The sequence below is a fragment of the Mus pahari genome, chromosome 8 (genome assembly GCF_900095145.1).
Source record: "Mus pahari chromosome 8, PAHARI_EIJ_v1.1, whole genome shotgun sequence".
Taxonomy (NCBI): Eukaryota; Metazoa; Chordata; class Mammalia; order Rodentia; family Muridae; genus Mus; species Mus pahari.
In genome coordinates, this window is record NC_034597.1 from 22,040,089 (window position 1) to 22,056,304 (window position 16,216).

General features: G+C 39.8%; 1 protein-coding gene and 1 pseudogene across 6 annotated transcripts in view; both read left to right on the top strand.

The window, feature by feature from the left end:
* Positions 1-16,216, top strand: part of Sfmbt1 (Scm like with four mbt domains 1) — a 94,766-nt gene that overhangs the window by 32,787 nt on the left and 45,763 nt on the right. For all 6 annotated transcript variants that reach the window (XM_021203208.2, XM_029541540.1, XM_021203207.2 and 3 more), the window contains one exon: positions 13,311-13,449. In XM_021203208.2, the coding sequence (XP_021058867.1) occupies positions 13,422-13,449 (28 nt within the window). In that variant the 5' untranslated portion in view covers positions 13,311-13,421. The remainder of the gene's footprint in view (positions 1-13,310; positions 13,450-16,216) is intronic.
* LOC110325294 lies at positions 6,356-7,187 on the top strand (annotated as a pseudogene).

The window sequence follows — 16,216 nt, forward strand, 5'->3', positions numbered from 1 at the left end:
CTCCTCCTCCTCCTCCTCCTCCTTCTCCTCCTCCGATAGGTTCTTAACTATGTAGTTCTAGCTGGTCTGGGATTTGTTGTGTAGAATAGGCTGGCCTCAAACAAGAGAGAACCACCTGTTTCTGCCTCCTGAGTACTGGGATTAAAGGCATGCACCACCATGCCAGGTTTCCTAGAATGGTTTCCTAATATGGAAAGTTACTTGATTGGAAAGTCTACTTGTTAGGATTACCTAGAAGTGGTATCACATCTTAACTTGTTAGAAGTGACTGTGAACCACTCTTGACTTTGTACTATGTGGAAGACATTCCCAAGCAGGCTATCTTACTACTTTAATAGATATTCTGTAAAAAAAGATGATTTCATGGCTTTATAGATAAACAAGTTAGTTTCTTCACCATTATTATAGAATCCCTGTTTTTTTTTTTTAAAACAACAACAACAACAAAAACCTTAAATGAGGACGGGTTTCTTGTGGGTCAAGTTTTCAGAGGTTCAGCCCATGGTAGCCATGCATGAACTTGGGAAGAATATTATAGCAGTGGGGGCATGAAGGAGAGGTAAGTGAGTAGTCTTTGCCACATGTGCTTGCCATGATGACAGGAAAGAGTCAGTCTCTCAAGAACCTGTTTCCAGTGATCTACTTCCTTGTAGAGAGAGGCTCATGAACTCAAGAATATTCTAAAATAGTGCCACCATTTAAAAATCCCAAATGGATACATACATGTTTGTAGTCAAGTTACATCTATGACTTTTATTTTAGAGAGCTATCCATCATTTAAAAATCGCTAGTATTTGCTGTGTGTATACATGGATGTTTGCATGTGTGTGGGTGCATTTATACACGTGTATGTGATTCAAGGATTGTTCCTGATCATGGTTGATCATTGAAGGAAGTCAGAACAGAAACTCAGAAGCAGAGGCAGGAACCATGATGGAAGCAGTCTGCCTGGCTTGCTCTGCCTGGCTTGCTCAACTTTCTTTCTTTCCTGCCCGGGGGTAAGTGGATGGGCCTTTCCACAGCCTCTTTAATCAAGGAAATGCACCCAGACCCCACAAAACCTAACAAAAAAGCCCTGTCATGGTTCTCACAGCTTTAATTTTGGGGTTCAGAAGGCAGAGCAGGTAGATCTCTTGAGTTCCAGGCTAGCTAAGGCCTGTCTCAAAAAACCCAGACTAAAACAAAACAAGAAGAAAGAAAATGTCCCACAGACATGCCCATAGGCCACACTGATGGAGGCAGTTCCTTAGATGAATTTCTTCCTCCCAGGGTTGTGTAGGTCTCCATGGAGTTGGCAGAAACGAACCAGCACAGTGACCTCAGGTGGGTTCTTTGAGTTGATTTTACGTTTTGGGTGTGCTTTGACCAACTCTGTTTCCTACACAGTTTAAATACAACAAATTAAACACCAGTTTTGCCCTTCAAAATAATTCCCTACAGAGCAACTAACTTTGAAACATAGAGCAGAAGAGTTTCCTGCGCAGTGCCTGAGTTGTTTTTCTCTTGAGGAGATATTAATAACCAGTCCTTCCTTTTGTATTTTTCATTTGCAAATAATGAAATTAAAAAATTCTTGGTAGCTTTTTATGACTCAGATATATTTTCTAAGTATAATTTTGTCTAAAATCAAAAGACATACTAAAATTGTTATAATAATGATTTTTAAAAATGAAACATGAAAGCATTATGGAAAACATGTTTTCTGTAAAGCATGAAAACATTATCAGTATAGTTATCATTACTGAAATCAGATATCACTATCATTATATGTAATTTTTGAAGGGGGTCTGGCCAGCTCAAGCATTGGTGAGCATGGCTCTGGCAGGCATTGCCCTTCCCCATTATTCCCTCTGTCTTGCTAAAAACCGTTGAATTACTTTCCTAAAGCTAGCCACTAAGGTCTGTTCCCTTATTTGGCCACTTTCTCCTCCTGAGACTGACTACCAATGTCCAACTATCAAAGAATTGAAGTCCAGCAATCAAAAGCCTCCTTGGCTGACCTAATTAACATGCCCAATTAAACACCTCATGATAATATGGGGTTTTCTCATTTTTCCTTTATAAAATGATATCTTCTTATGGGCTATGTCTGTCTTCTCTCTATCCAGAAGTAATCCTTTGTCCTCAGAGGACAAATACCTCCCTCGTGCCCTTCTCCTTCTCCTTCATCATCTTCTATCTCCTGTCTTTGTTTCTTATTCCCTGCCCGTTGTCCCTCTGGTGCAAATAAATCTCCTTTATGCTGAGAACTTGGTCTTGGGGGCCTTGAGTGGATCCTTTTCTTTCAATTTTGTAGTTAGCTCTAAAAAGTAGAATTGGGTCCCTAACAACTGGAGCGGCAGGGGCTATCCTAAAAGCTGTTTGCCTGTCTGTGGAACATGTTCTAGCTGAGCTGGCTTGTCTGGCCTCAGGGGAGAGGATGCATCTAGCCCTGCAGAGACTTGATGTGCCAAGGTAGGGGGATGCCAGGGGAGGCCTTCATCCTCTCAGAGGAGAAGGGAGGGGAAGACAGAAGGGATCGTGGGAGGGGTTACCAGGAGGGAGTGCATCATTTGGAATGTAAAGTGAATTAAAAAAAAGGGTAGATTTAGTAAATCCTAATCTTAGAAAGTTGGTAATCTTGGTGTTTAAGCTTGCCAGAATAATAATTTAATAGTAGGGATAAATCCTAAATGTCTTTAGGGAAAGAATAGCGAAGTTGAGGTGGAAGGAATCATTTGTTATTAATTTGGTTAAAAGTTGTAGACATTCAACATAGATTTTCCATACATTTATCATAGGCACTTCCACACTCACAATTAATATGTATGGGTGCTAAAATGTATAAACACAAGTAATAATGTACAACTAATTCTAATAACAGTCCAACTAACATATCCTGTAAGTAAAGAGCTGTTCACCTAGTGAAATCTTTGGTTTTTACATCTTGCTTGTGAACAATTAGATCCTTAATTAAGTAGAATAATTTGGTCTATTTTCTTCTCTTATGTTTATTTAACCTTTTACAGATTTAACATAGTTTACAGTGTGTCTCTTTTAAAAAACAAGAGATGAATTCTTTTAAAGCCTTAAAACTACTGAAGAGTTGTTTTCTAAATATATGCCTTTTCTAAATAACTTACACCTGTTTGTTATTAAGTGTCATAGCATGCTTCATAGACCTTGACCTAAAGGCTCAGTGGTGTGCAGTGCAGTAGGTGTTTACAGTTCTGCTGTTCCCCACCGGCAGCAGTGTTAGCCTAGAGTTGGGATGCTTTCTCAATTGCTGCTATTTGCTCTGCCTGTAGGACACCCCCCCCTTTTTTCTAAAGAAGCAAAAAACAAAAAGCTTGCGATGATTTTGAAGGGTAGGAACCTTTCCAGAATACCTCCATGCTTTCAGCTTCAGCTTCCTAGTAATTTCCTCCTATCGGGCCTTAAACTCTTAAAACATTGCAGTGAGTTAATTCTATAGTACATGTGTCTAATTTTGATTTCTATAAAATCTGTGACATAATTCTTTTTTTTTAATTAGATATTTTCTTCATTTTCCTTTCAAATGCTATCCCCAAAGCCCCCTATTCCCTCTCCCCACCCTGCTCCTCAACCCACCCACTCGCGCTTCCTGGCATTCCCCTGTACTGCGGCATATGATCTTCACAATACCAAGGGCCTCTCCTCCCATTGATGGCTGACTAGGCCATACTCTGCTACCTAGTATCCATGTAGGCCAGGCCAGAAAATGGTGTTGGATTCCTTGGAGCTAGAGTTACAGACAGTTGCAAGCTGACATGTGGGTTCTAGGGTTTGAGCCCAGGTTCTCTGGAAGAACAGAAAATGCTCTTAACTGCTGGGTCATCATCTCTCCTGACACTATGTTAGAAATTTCCTGTGGTACTTAACTGAAGAATTTATATAACTTAATGAGAGGGATGCTGATGTTAATAGTTCCATTTTACAGACGGGCACTGAGACATAACTGTTTAGTTAGCTGGCCCACTGCGCTTTACTTAACCTACTCTCAGCAAGTAGGCTGAGTGCCTATTGTCCAGTCTCAGAAGTCCTTTTCTACTTGGACTGGCTAGTAGCTTTGGACACGTTGAACATTCACACACTTTGATTTTCTTTGGTTTTTGAGAGCTGTTAACTACTTAAAAATTTAAAATTAAACCTGTTAATTTGAAAGTTGTAGTCTAGGTTTACTAGCCTTAAATATGTGCTCTCCAGCTCTCTTAGCTGGGAGGCACAGAGACATGAGAACACAAGGCTTAACCTACATTGCTAGGGCCAGGGAGATGGCCCAGTGAGTAAAGCCTGAGTCTAACACCAGCATTCCTTTGGGAAATAGGAGGCAGAAACAGAATGGCCCAGGTGCTTGTGGGCCAGCTAGTTAGCTTGGTGTGTGCAGTGAGAAAACAAACCAAAGCGTCTCAAAGACAAGGTAGAAACGGAGGACTGGCTAACTCTGGTAACTGCCCTCTGACCTCTACTTACACTGCAGCTTCCACACACACAACACACCCCTACTAGACATTTCTTTTGTTTTTGTTTTTTTGTTTTTTGTTTGTTTGTTTTTTGGTTTTTTGAGACAGGGTTTCTCTGTATAGCCCTGGCTGTCCTGAAACTCACTTTGTAGACCAGGCTGGCCTTGAACTCAGAAATCTGCCTGCCTCTGCCTCCCGAGTGCTGGGATTAAAGGCGTGTGCCACCACACCCGGCTCTTACTAGTCATTTCTAATATTTTAATAAATGAAGTTATTAGATACCTACTGTTTGTATGGTGCTATATCTCATATAAGTTACCATTTAGTATTTACTACAGCTAATGGATACCCACTATTTAACTGAGAAGGAAACCAAAGTCAGAAGTAATAGATTGCAATTTAAGCTAAAACTATTAATAACTCACTAGTTGCCATTCCCAGTACCCTGCTGCCTACTGACCCCCTACCCCAACCCCACCCCTATGAACTGGCAGGTTGTTTCATGTCTCTGAGCCTCAGCTTCCTTGCCTGTAAAATGAAGTTAGCATTTAAACAGAGCAGTCTTGATACTGTTAAACTTCAGTTGTACAGTTAAGCTTGCCATGCACCAAGTGATGCCTGTCTACTGTTCAACATATAAAACACCCAGGGACCTTCAAGTTGGGTACTTTGTAATTTATTAAGATTAATAAAATTAACTAGTTTAATTAATTAAATTAAAAATGGAATGCAAAATGAGTTTTATTATAACATTTCATGTACTTTGACTTAGAGTCTTTGGAAAGTATACTCAGGAGTGATAAAGCGGTCTCCTATGATAGTCCCGGCTTTGTCTGAGGAAACACCATACTGATTTTCATAGGAGCTATACACATTTACATCCCCAACAGCAATGTTTTTAAGAGGGATCTTCTCTCTAGTCCTTGCCAGTGTTGGTTTTTATTATTTGCATGGTAGAGCCATTCTTGGTGTGAGATGAATTCAATACAGTTTTGATTTTTCATTCCCCAGGGGTATAAGGAATGAGAATTTTAAATGTCTCTATTGGTCATTTATACTACTACTTTTGATAACTGTCCAGTTCATTTAAATTCTACAAGTTGTCTTTTCTTGATAATGGTTACCAAGCAGCTCAGCTTTTACAGTCCTTTTATAATAAATTGGTGCATTTTGATAGTGCTTATTCTAGTGAATTAGAGTCCTCTTTATTTCATTAGAACAAGACATGCTGACTTAAAAATGTATTTATCTGTTAGATGTGGTGTACATCTTTAGCCCTAGCCCTTGGAAGGAGGAAACAGAGGCAGGTGGATATTAGTGAGTACAAGGCAGTCTGAACAGATACAGAGCATTCCAGGCCAGGCTAGCTAGGGTTACACAATGAGATCCCCGCTAAAAAGAAAACAACAATAAAAACAACAATGAATGTTACTGTTATTGGCTTCCTTAAATAAAACTTATTTGTTTTGAAAAATATGGTCATATCAACTGTAGGAGATTTACTATTTCTCTAGTGTACAAAACAGGATAAATAAGTGACTTGAAAATGTATGCCGGGGACTGACAGTGACAATTAGGGAGGGGGGAAGCACAAACTCTGAATCTCAGAGGTTAAATAGCCAGAACTTGATTGCAAAGTAGCCCGAGCCTGGGGAGAGCTATACGGTGGCCGGTATAGGTCAAAAACAACCATTTTGTTTTCCAGACTAGGAAATCCACAGGAAGTATAATTTTTCTGGATTTTTGAGAAACGTTCTTCCTCTAGACACTTTCTGACGGGCTCTGCCGGAACAGTCAAGCATTTCGAACCTTGGCGAGGTCAGGACCTACTGGCGTACATAGGAAAGGGAATGCCCACAGTCACTATTTGCGGCTGCGCGCAGCTCAGGCTCTTCTGTGATGTTTTACCTGGCCGTGGCAGTGTCAGATTTCTATATTCCTGTCTCCGAAATGCCTGAACACAAGATCCACTCATCTGGTGGCCTACTGCAGGTGATGGGCTCTTCTCTTCCAGAGATCTGACCCCTATAGCCAATCTTGGGCTACTTTCCTCTTGATCTGGATGGCCTTTCTGCATTCTGTATGAGCTAGGCACTGGGAATACAGAGATGAATAAGACACTGCCCTCAAGGATCTCTCAGTCTAGCGAGGGCCCGGACACCAGCCATAATCACAGATCAGAATGATAAATGCTGTAGTGGAGATAACAGTGAAGATGGTGCCAAAGATGCTTTCTCCTCTGGTCAAAGACTGGGCTCCCAAAGCATTTATAGTTTCCTTTAAGCTGAAGACAGATCCGGACATCATAATCAGTCAGGCTGGGGATGCTCTGGAAGTTTACCAGCATCAAGTGGTGGTGGCTAACATCCTGGAGTCAATAAAGTCCTTCGTGATTATTGTAACCAAAGACTCGGAGACAGTTACTGCTGTCTGAGGAGGAGGTAGCAAAAGGCTTGGTGATAGAAGAGAAGATAGTAGATGACCTTCGGTCTCGACACACAGCTTTTATATGTGACAAAAACTGAAGGAAATGCTCTTCTAGGATCAAACACCAGGGCTCTTACCACTGATAGGAGCTAAGATTAATCCTTTGTTAAGGATTAACACAGTGAAGAAATAGTAAACGTGGTGTGCAGGCAAGTGCCTGCTGGGATTTCAGTTCTGTGAGTGAAACACTGGACACTCTCCTTGATCTGGAAAGTGAACAAGAGTTCACAAAGACGACTGTGGGGTTGCATGGTCTGAAGAGCAGACGGAACTGGAGCTGCTGTATGTCAGCCTACTGTAAGGTCGTGGGTACATGAACGGTCATGTTCCGAAGAAGTATTTATCAAGTGCCTACCATGTTCCAGGGCCTTTGTGAACTGTCAGGGTCTGAAAGATGAATGGGCACGTCTCATTTGGGAACTGGATGTACAAAAATTTATGTGCAATAAAGTATGTGCCCACAAAGGGACACTTGGAAGAAAAAAAGAAAATGTATGCCATCTTTTAATATAGTTAAAGGAAATTTCAAAATCATAATTTAATAATCTTGGTAACTGCATAGAAGTAGGTACTAATTAGTAATTGCTGTGGAAATGATTGTAGTCATACTTAATAATTGTAAATCTGGGACTTAAAAATTGATCACAACTAGTTTTCCAATATTATTATTGTGTAGTTAACATAGTATTTATGCCTGAGATTTTTGAATATATATTAAAGCTTAGAAAAATTGACATTGAATGGCCTTTATTAGAAATTCTATTTCAAAATTGAGGTATAAAAAGTTAACATAGGGGCTGGAAAGATGGCTTAGCAGTTAAGAGCACTGACTTCTCTCCCAGAGGACTCAGATTTGCTTCCCAGCACCCATGTGGCAGGTTATAAATGTCTGCAAGTCCAGTTCCAGGATATAAAGTGCTCCCTTCTGCCCTCTGAGGGCCTGAAACAAAAGTAGTGTTCACTCTGTAGATATATGTGCAAGCAGAACACCTGTACACATAAGTAAAGATAATCTGTTTCTAAAGTTAATATAAATGAATGATTAGCATGGGAATACGTTCAGGACTGGTTGTACATGTAGAGAGAGTGAAGTGTAAGGTGGGGTGAAGCCGACAGGAAAGCAGCCAAGGCGAAAAGCCCAGAGCGCCCTCCTCCCCAAGATCAGCCCTGTTCTAGATTGGGGGGGGCGCTTCATTAACCAAAAATGTAACACATATGAATAGGTATAATTACATTTCTGTTACCTGGCAACATTTCCTCGAAAGCTTAAGGAACCAAGCTTTAGTAGTGATGAAAGCAGGCAGGCATGTGCCCCTAGTTTCTGGGTAATGGGCGCTCTTTCTTGCCGGAGCCACTCATCTCCAACAGTTGCAGTCTTTGCGGCAGTTCCATCCTTTCAGTTGTTTAGACCCCAGGCTTACCTCCTCCTGCATCTGTGCCCCTCTCACCAGGACTCTTCCAGAAGCTTTTACGTTGATCTTTCTGTTTCTGCTTTTGCTTATAGCCTGATTCAGTGCTGTTCAACATAGCCACAGAGTGACCCCTTTAAAAAGTCAGATGACGTCCATCTTCTGCTCATAATTCACCAGTGTCTTCTCAAAGCCAAAGTCTTCATAGCACCCTACATGTGCTGTTTTCGGGATACGGGGTTGATTTTTTTTTTTTTTTTCTGTTTTTCTTTTTGAGACAGGGTCTCACAATGTAGCCTTGGCTGTCCTGGCAACTCACTACATAGACAAGGCTAACATTGAACTCACAGAGATCCTCCTGCCTCTGCCTTCCAAATGCTGAGATTAAAAGCATGTGCCACTAGGACCAGCATTATATGTGTGTTCTTATGTAATGTGATTCCCTGAAAACTTGAGTTCATTTCCTAGTGACTTTATCATTCTTTTCCAAATACAGTGGCCTCTAACATTACACAACCTCCTGAGTCAGGGTCTTGTACTTCCTGTTTCTGCAGCTGTCTATGGCTTGTTTCCTTTCTTCCCCTCAGTTGCTGGCTCACATCTTCCACACTAAGTCCTGATCATTCAACTGAAAGTACTACTTTCTGCCTCGTTTAGCTTTTCCAGTAACATTTTCATCAAGTGTATGATAGGGGTTATCTACCATTTACTTATTCTGCATTGTAGAATAATGAGGTAGGGTTTTTCTTATTTTTTATCCTAGAATATTCCTTTAACTAGAGTATGGTATGTCAGTTAATCTGTACTAAGCAAATAATTAATGAGTAAATAAGAATTCTGGGGGGCTGGAGAGATGGCTCAGAGATTAAAGAGCACTAACTGCTCTTCCAAAGGTCCTGAGTTCAGTTCCGAGCAACCACTTGGTGACTCACAACCATCTGTAATGGGATCTAATGCCCTTTTCTGGTGAGTCCAAAGATACCTACAATGTATTCATATAAAATCAATCAATCAATCAATCAATCAATCAATCAATATAATCTTCTTTGAAAAAGCTTTTGCCCTTTGTTTAACAAAAGAATTCTGTAGCAGCTTATAATATCACTGCCATTAATGTATAGAGCTTTCTTCCCTCCCTCCCTCCCTCCCTCCTGCCCGCCCGCAAGACAGAGCTCTGTAGCCCTGGCTGTCCTGAAACTCATTCTGAAGACCAGGCTAGTCTCAAACTCACAGAGATCCACGTGACTCTGCCTCCTGAGTGCTGAGATTAAACATGTGCCACCACCACTGCCTGTCAAGCTTTCTTAAATAAGTGATGTTAGTGGTTCATACAAATTCAGAGAAAGATAGTATTAACTTTAAATACTATTTACTAATGTTGGGACCACACAGGCTCAGGTATTGAACATATGGTCCCCAGTTGGTAGCACTACTCAGGGAGTTATATAGCCTTGTTTGAAGAGGTAGTGTCTGGGGGGGGGGGCTTTGAGAGTCTATAACCTTGCCTCACTTCCACTTCCAGTTTATGCTTGTTCTCTCTGTGTCCACCATGTTGTGAGCTCCCCCATCCTTCTCAGATTGCTGCTTGTAGTACAAAGTGATCATTCAGGTTCTGCTCCTGCCATCATGCTGCTATGACTCCCCTCCATAATGGCCTCTTATCTCCCTGGGACCGTAAGCCCAGATAAACTCAGCTTTCTATAAGTTAGCTTCGTTATAGTATTTTATCACAGCAACAAAAAGTAACTAATACAGAAGTTTCAGTACTAGTTTTCTTCTTTGTTACTGTGATAAAACCTTGACCAGAATCGCCACGGGGGAAAGGGGTTTGTTTGACTTGTACTTCCACATCACAGTGCATCATTGAGGGAAGTCAGGGCAAGAATTCAATTAGGAACCCGGAGGCAGGAGCTGAAGTAGAGACCATGGAAGAATGCTTATTACTAACTTGCCCCTTGTGCTTGCTTAGCTTGTTTTCTTAAACAACCAGGCCTACCTGCACAGGGATAGTACTGCCCACAGTAGGCTGAGCCCTCCAACGTTAATCATCAATCAAGAATATGCCCCACCATGCCTACAGGCCAATCTTATGGAATCAGTTCCTCAATTGAGGTTTCTTTTCTTGAGTGACTTTAGCTTGTGTCAAGTTGACAAAATTCAACTAGCAGACTCCTTTAGTGAAAGTACTATTTTTAAAAAGCTTTAGAGCTTTTGTCATGAGATTCAGTTATACAGGGGCCGAGGAGATGGCATGGTCCATAAAGGAATTGATTTACAAGGACCTGAGGTCAGATCCCTAATGCCTCACACTTAAAAAGAAAAAGAAAAAGAAAAAAAAAAAAAGCCAAATGCAATGGTCCGAATCTGTAATGACTGCACTGGAGGAACAGACACAGGGGCATCTCTGGGGCTTGCTGGCCCGTCAGTCTAGCCATATAGTATGCTCTGTAGTGGTTATTACTATTATTATTATGGGGGTTTGCTACACCTCCTTGTTTTTAAATATATATTAGGGGTTTTTATTCCACTCAGATCATTTAGTTCCCAAATAAAAGACACAGGATCTAGAGCTGCAAAATTGACAAGTGTTTAACCAGCTCCAAGACATATATGTATGCATATTTTATTGTAGTTTTGTTATTGCTGTTTTCTTGTTAATGGAGTCAGGTCTAGGGTCTCTGCTTAACATATGATCTGTCTCTAGGCTGTACCCTCAGGCCCTGATCTACATTCTCACCCTCACTTTTTATTTTGGATATACATGTTCATTTAAAAAAATCAGCATTTCACAGAGTAAAACTCTTCCTTTGGGATTTGATTGAGAAGAAAATGTCTCATTAATACAACTTATAATGGTTGGGCTTGGCAGTGCATGCTTTTCACCCCAGCCCTAGGGGGGCAGAGACCGGCACATCTGTTAACTTCAGGGAGAATCTGGTTTACATCGTGAGTTCTAGGACAGCCAGGACTCTATAGAAAGATTCAGTTTCAAAACAAAACAAAATTAATGGCTATATTTTACACTTTATATTTTTGTGTCCTATTTTTAATGCCTTCTCATTGTTTGTCAGGTGTGATATTATTTGAGAAGCTTCCAGGAGGATCACTTAAGTCCTGAGTAAATGCCAGTCTGGGCATTAGAACTTGTCTCTAAAAGTAAACAATTTTAGGTGTTCAATGCATTTATTAGTACTAGTTTTTGAGCTAGACAGATACTGCCATGTTTAATTTAAATAAACTTGAAAAGATTACATTATGGTCAGATTTAATTTAGATTATATAGATGGCTAAGATATATCTGTCAGAATGCTTTAAAACCTGAACTTTGTCAGACTTTAATTTCTGATCTTTTTAGATATGTAGGAATGGATTAACAATAAAATCATCCAGGAGAAACAACTTAATGAATCAACAAAATATTTTTATCCTGAAAATCAAGTTTAGAACACTAGTTTAATTTACTGTCTAAAGCAGACCAATTCAGGGAATAATAGTTGAGTGTTGTTGAGAGTGAAGAGCCAATAGAAGAAATCTGAACTCCTGGGGAACAAGAAACAGAGTGACTTTTAGTAACCTTTTCCTGCCAGGGGCAGAGTTAGAGCTACAAATCTGAAAAGTGGGAGGGACATCTGGTTACAGTATTCACCATACTTAGCAGTATACTTTAAAAAGAATATACATCTTTTGGATTAGAATAGTGTATAAATTCTAATATTTTAATGGAATTTTTTTCCTTAGCTACCTGGTAAATATTTATTAATTTTTTTCTTAGAATTAATCATATCAGTCATGCATTCCACCATTTAGAAGATAGAGTTAGGATCATCAGACGTTCAAAGTCATCATCAGTTAGTTGTACAGTATTTGAGGACATGAAATAAAGACTCTTCCTTGGTTAAAAGCCTGGCTCTGCTGCTTACTAGCTATTGCTTCCAGGGCAGGTATGATAAAGTACTTCGCATTTGTGAGCCCTGATGATGATGCTAACCTTGTAGTGTGGTTAGTGAGCATGGGTGTGAAGTCTTTTTTTGTGTTTTTATGTTTGTTTGTTTGTTTTGTTGTTTTTTTAAGCAGGACACAAATATTCTAATACTGGTTTATAGTTATAGTCCTCTGAATTTAATTGAAAGGTTTTTATTAAATTTATGATTAAATTTAAAATTAAGAAGTACATTTCAAATGTGAGTTTTGGTGAATTCTATCCCAGGAAAATTGTGTTTTGTTTTGTTTTGTTTTGTTTTGTGATACAGGGTCTGGCTGTTTTGAAACTTGCCATGCATACCAGGCTGGTTCTTACTGAGTGTTGGGATTAAAGTTTTGTGCTGCCATGCCTGGCCAATAAAGCTGGTTTAAAATATGCCTGGGTTTAGAACTTATTTTGGAGTGGTTCTTTTAGGTATTAGAGTTTTCATGGATAGAAGATTAGAATTTTTGTGATTAGCAACTGTGATACCAAGTTTAGAGTTTAGAACTCAAACATATGTCAATATATCATAATCTTTATTAAATTATGTGTATGGGTCTTTAGCCTGAATGTATGCCTCTGTACCACTTTCCTGTCTGTTGCCCAAGGAGGACAGAAGGCACCCATGTCCCCTGGGACTGGAGTTACAGGGGGTTGGGAACCACCATGTATGTACTGGGACTCGAACCTGGATCCTGTGGTCAGCAGCCAGTACTCTTAACTGTTGAGCCATCTCTTCAGTCACAATTTATTGTAGTCCTTAGATATAAAGGATTTGACAGTCTTCTTGTACACACATATCTGGACAACTTTTAAATTGGGAAAAAGTGTCACTCTTACCTCTGTAACCGTATTTCTTCTAAGTGATTTTCTTTTTCCTCTTACCTCTGAACCCAGTCACATTCTGTCTTATAAGTAACTAAGTATATTTGAATTTTTCCATGTTTGTTAATTTTTTTTTTTTTACTGTTAAACACTTTTGTTTAGATCCGTGGATGCCACTGGACAGAAACTTGACGCTTCAGATCATCTTGGTAACGTAACAGAGCTCTTGGCCTACTCATTACTAGGGGAAGAGGTAGCCCCTGTGCTGTGGAGATGAGCGGGGAGCAGCAGCTTGATGCAGGTACTGGGTTTGCTAAATCCCTTTACCCGAGTGCAGATGGAGGTTATTTACCTGTGCTGTGTGGTCTGACTTGATACTCCTGAACTGGAAGCCCTCTGAAGTAGTACATTTTTCATTGCATCCCTTGGGTGTTACAACTTGGCACTAAGGACTACACTACTGTTTGGTAGGGAAAAAAGTTTTTATGAACAGACCTTGTTTTCAAAATCATTGGATTTTGATTATTACTTTATAATTGTTTTAAAATATGTTATTAATTCATAGGAAATTACAAAGATGGTGTCACAGGTTCCATGTCCCCTGTCAACTCAGTTCTCTTCTCTCATTTATTTAACTACAAAGTAAAATATTATATAAAAAATGTCCATAGAAAAAGCAAGAATGAGCATAAAGTGTCCTGTGTTGTTTTGTCACATGTGTACTCTCCTTTCAGTATTACCTTAGTCTTCTGTCACCATGAAGAGCTTCCTATTTCTTTCTCATCACACTGTTAATCAGAGGCAGTTAGTCATCTGCTATCTCTATAATTTTGTCATTTAAAGAATGCGCCATGAATAAGATTAATATATGACCATTAATATTAATATATATTTTCCCTGAAATAATACTCTTGAAATGAGTTGACAGTCTTGCATATCAAAGCTTATTACTTACAAAAACCAATGAATGAATGAGTGTGTGTGTATTTGTTTGGTGTGAGCATAGCATGGTGCATGTGTAGAGATAAGAGGACAGCTTGGAAGATTTGGTTCTTTTCTTCTCAACCATGTGAGCTCTAACAACTGAATTCAGGTTATTAGGTCTGGCAGCAAGTGCCTTTACCTGCTAAGCTATCTTGCCAGCCTGTGTTTGTTACTTTGTATTGTGAGTCACATCTCATGAATGTATTGCACTTGTCTTAACTACTCATCTTTTCATACATTTTGGTTTTTCTAATTTTAGCTATTGCAAATAAGTTGCTATTAATAGTTGTGGATACAGTAATCTATCTTGGGAGGAAAAATGCCAGTGAGTTCATTTTTAAATTTTGTTCTAACTTAAGTTTGAGAATTTTATATATGAATATGTGTTTTGATCAGATCCATTCTCTAGTCCCTCCCCTCTAACTCTCCCAAGCCCCAACCATTTTTCCAGTTAACACTGTGTACTTTTTAAAGCACCCAGTGAGTCCACTTAGTGTTGTCTACATGGCCATCTATTAGAACATGGGCAGCCCATCGGGCGCATCTAGAGAAAACGGATACTCTCTCCTCCGGCAGCCGTTAATTGCCAATAGCTCTTTAGTTGGTCATGGTACTTTCGAGCGTCTCCTGCACCTGTGCTGAAATTTTGGCCAGCTTGGTTTTGTACAGGTTTTGTGGTTGGTGAAGTCACAGTTTCATGATCTCTGAGCCCTGGGGAGGGACTAGTGTGATATAGATACTTCATTTGGGACTGAGTATTTTTTGAGTGCAATTTAAAAATGATAGGCCTCATGATAATACTGTCATACTGCTATCCAGAGTAGCCATTTTTAAGTTCTTCTAAGTTTTTCTTAATTCATGTATATTAATTATACATAATAATAGGTTTCATTTTACTATAACAACTTTCATTCAACTATATACTATATTTTGTCCATATTCATTCCCTATTACACTCTATTGTCTCTTTCCTCTTCCCAACTAGTTCCTTATTTACTTTCACGCCTTCTTCATTTTGGTGATCCAGTGAGTAAGCAATGCTATACAAGCACTGGCAAAGATTATTTACAGCAGCCTGGGCAGTTAGTTTACCAAGGTGACACGACTGACAACATGTCCCATCCTCTCCAAACCCCCACTCTCTGCCTAGAGACAGCTCCTCAGAGAAGACACAGACTCACGGCTCCCTCTCCTCTCCTCTCCTCTCTCCACCTTAGACTGGTGAAGGGCCCAGGCTTATGCAGGCGTAATTACATGGATAATTACAGCAGCCATGAGTTCATGAGTGCACTGACCATGTCGTGCTCTGAAGACAGCGTTCTACAACATACTCTCTGTTCTTCTGGCTCTTGTAGATTTCCTTTTGTACCATGTTCTCTGAGCCTCATAGAGTGAGTAATATCTGTGCCTCCTTCAGCCCTGAGCACTTCATTTATTCTCAGCACTTTGACCACTTATGAATCTCAGAAGTAACTGCCACTCATGGCAGACAGAAGTTTCTCTGACCAAAGCTGATGGGAGCAATATTCTGTGGGCATAAATAAATATAAAGTGACTTAGTGGCCATAGTATATTCATTTAGCAAATCAACAGTGGGAGATTTTTTCCACTAGGGCCTGTGATTTCCCTAGCCATGGGCTTTTGACCAAATTTACAGTACCAGGTATGAATTTTCTTCATGTGGAGCAGGCCTCACATCCAGTCAGAAAGCAGTTGGTTACCCTCACAACAGTCATGCCATTAGAGCACATCTTAACCAGTAGGTTGGCATTGAAACCTTCTGGGTCAATGACTGAGTAAAAGTGTTGATAACTTTTCTCCTCTACAACCTAGTAGTATGGAAACTAGTCAGCAATAGGAAGCTTCCAGCCCCCTATTAAAAAAGATTTTGAGCTTAATATTTTTCCCCCCTTTGGTTTTTCAAGACAGGGTTTTTCTGTGTAGCCCTGACTGTCCTGGAACTCACTCTGTCAACCAGGCTGGCCTTGAACTCAAGAGATGTACTTGCCTCTCCCTCCCGAGTACTGAGATATTATATATATATATATATATATATATATATATATATATATATATATATATAT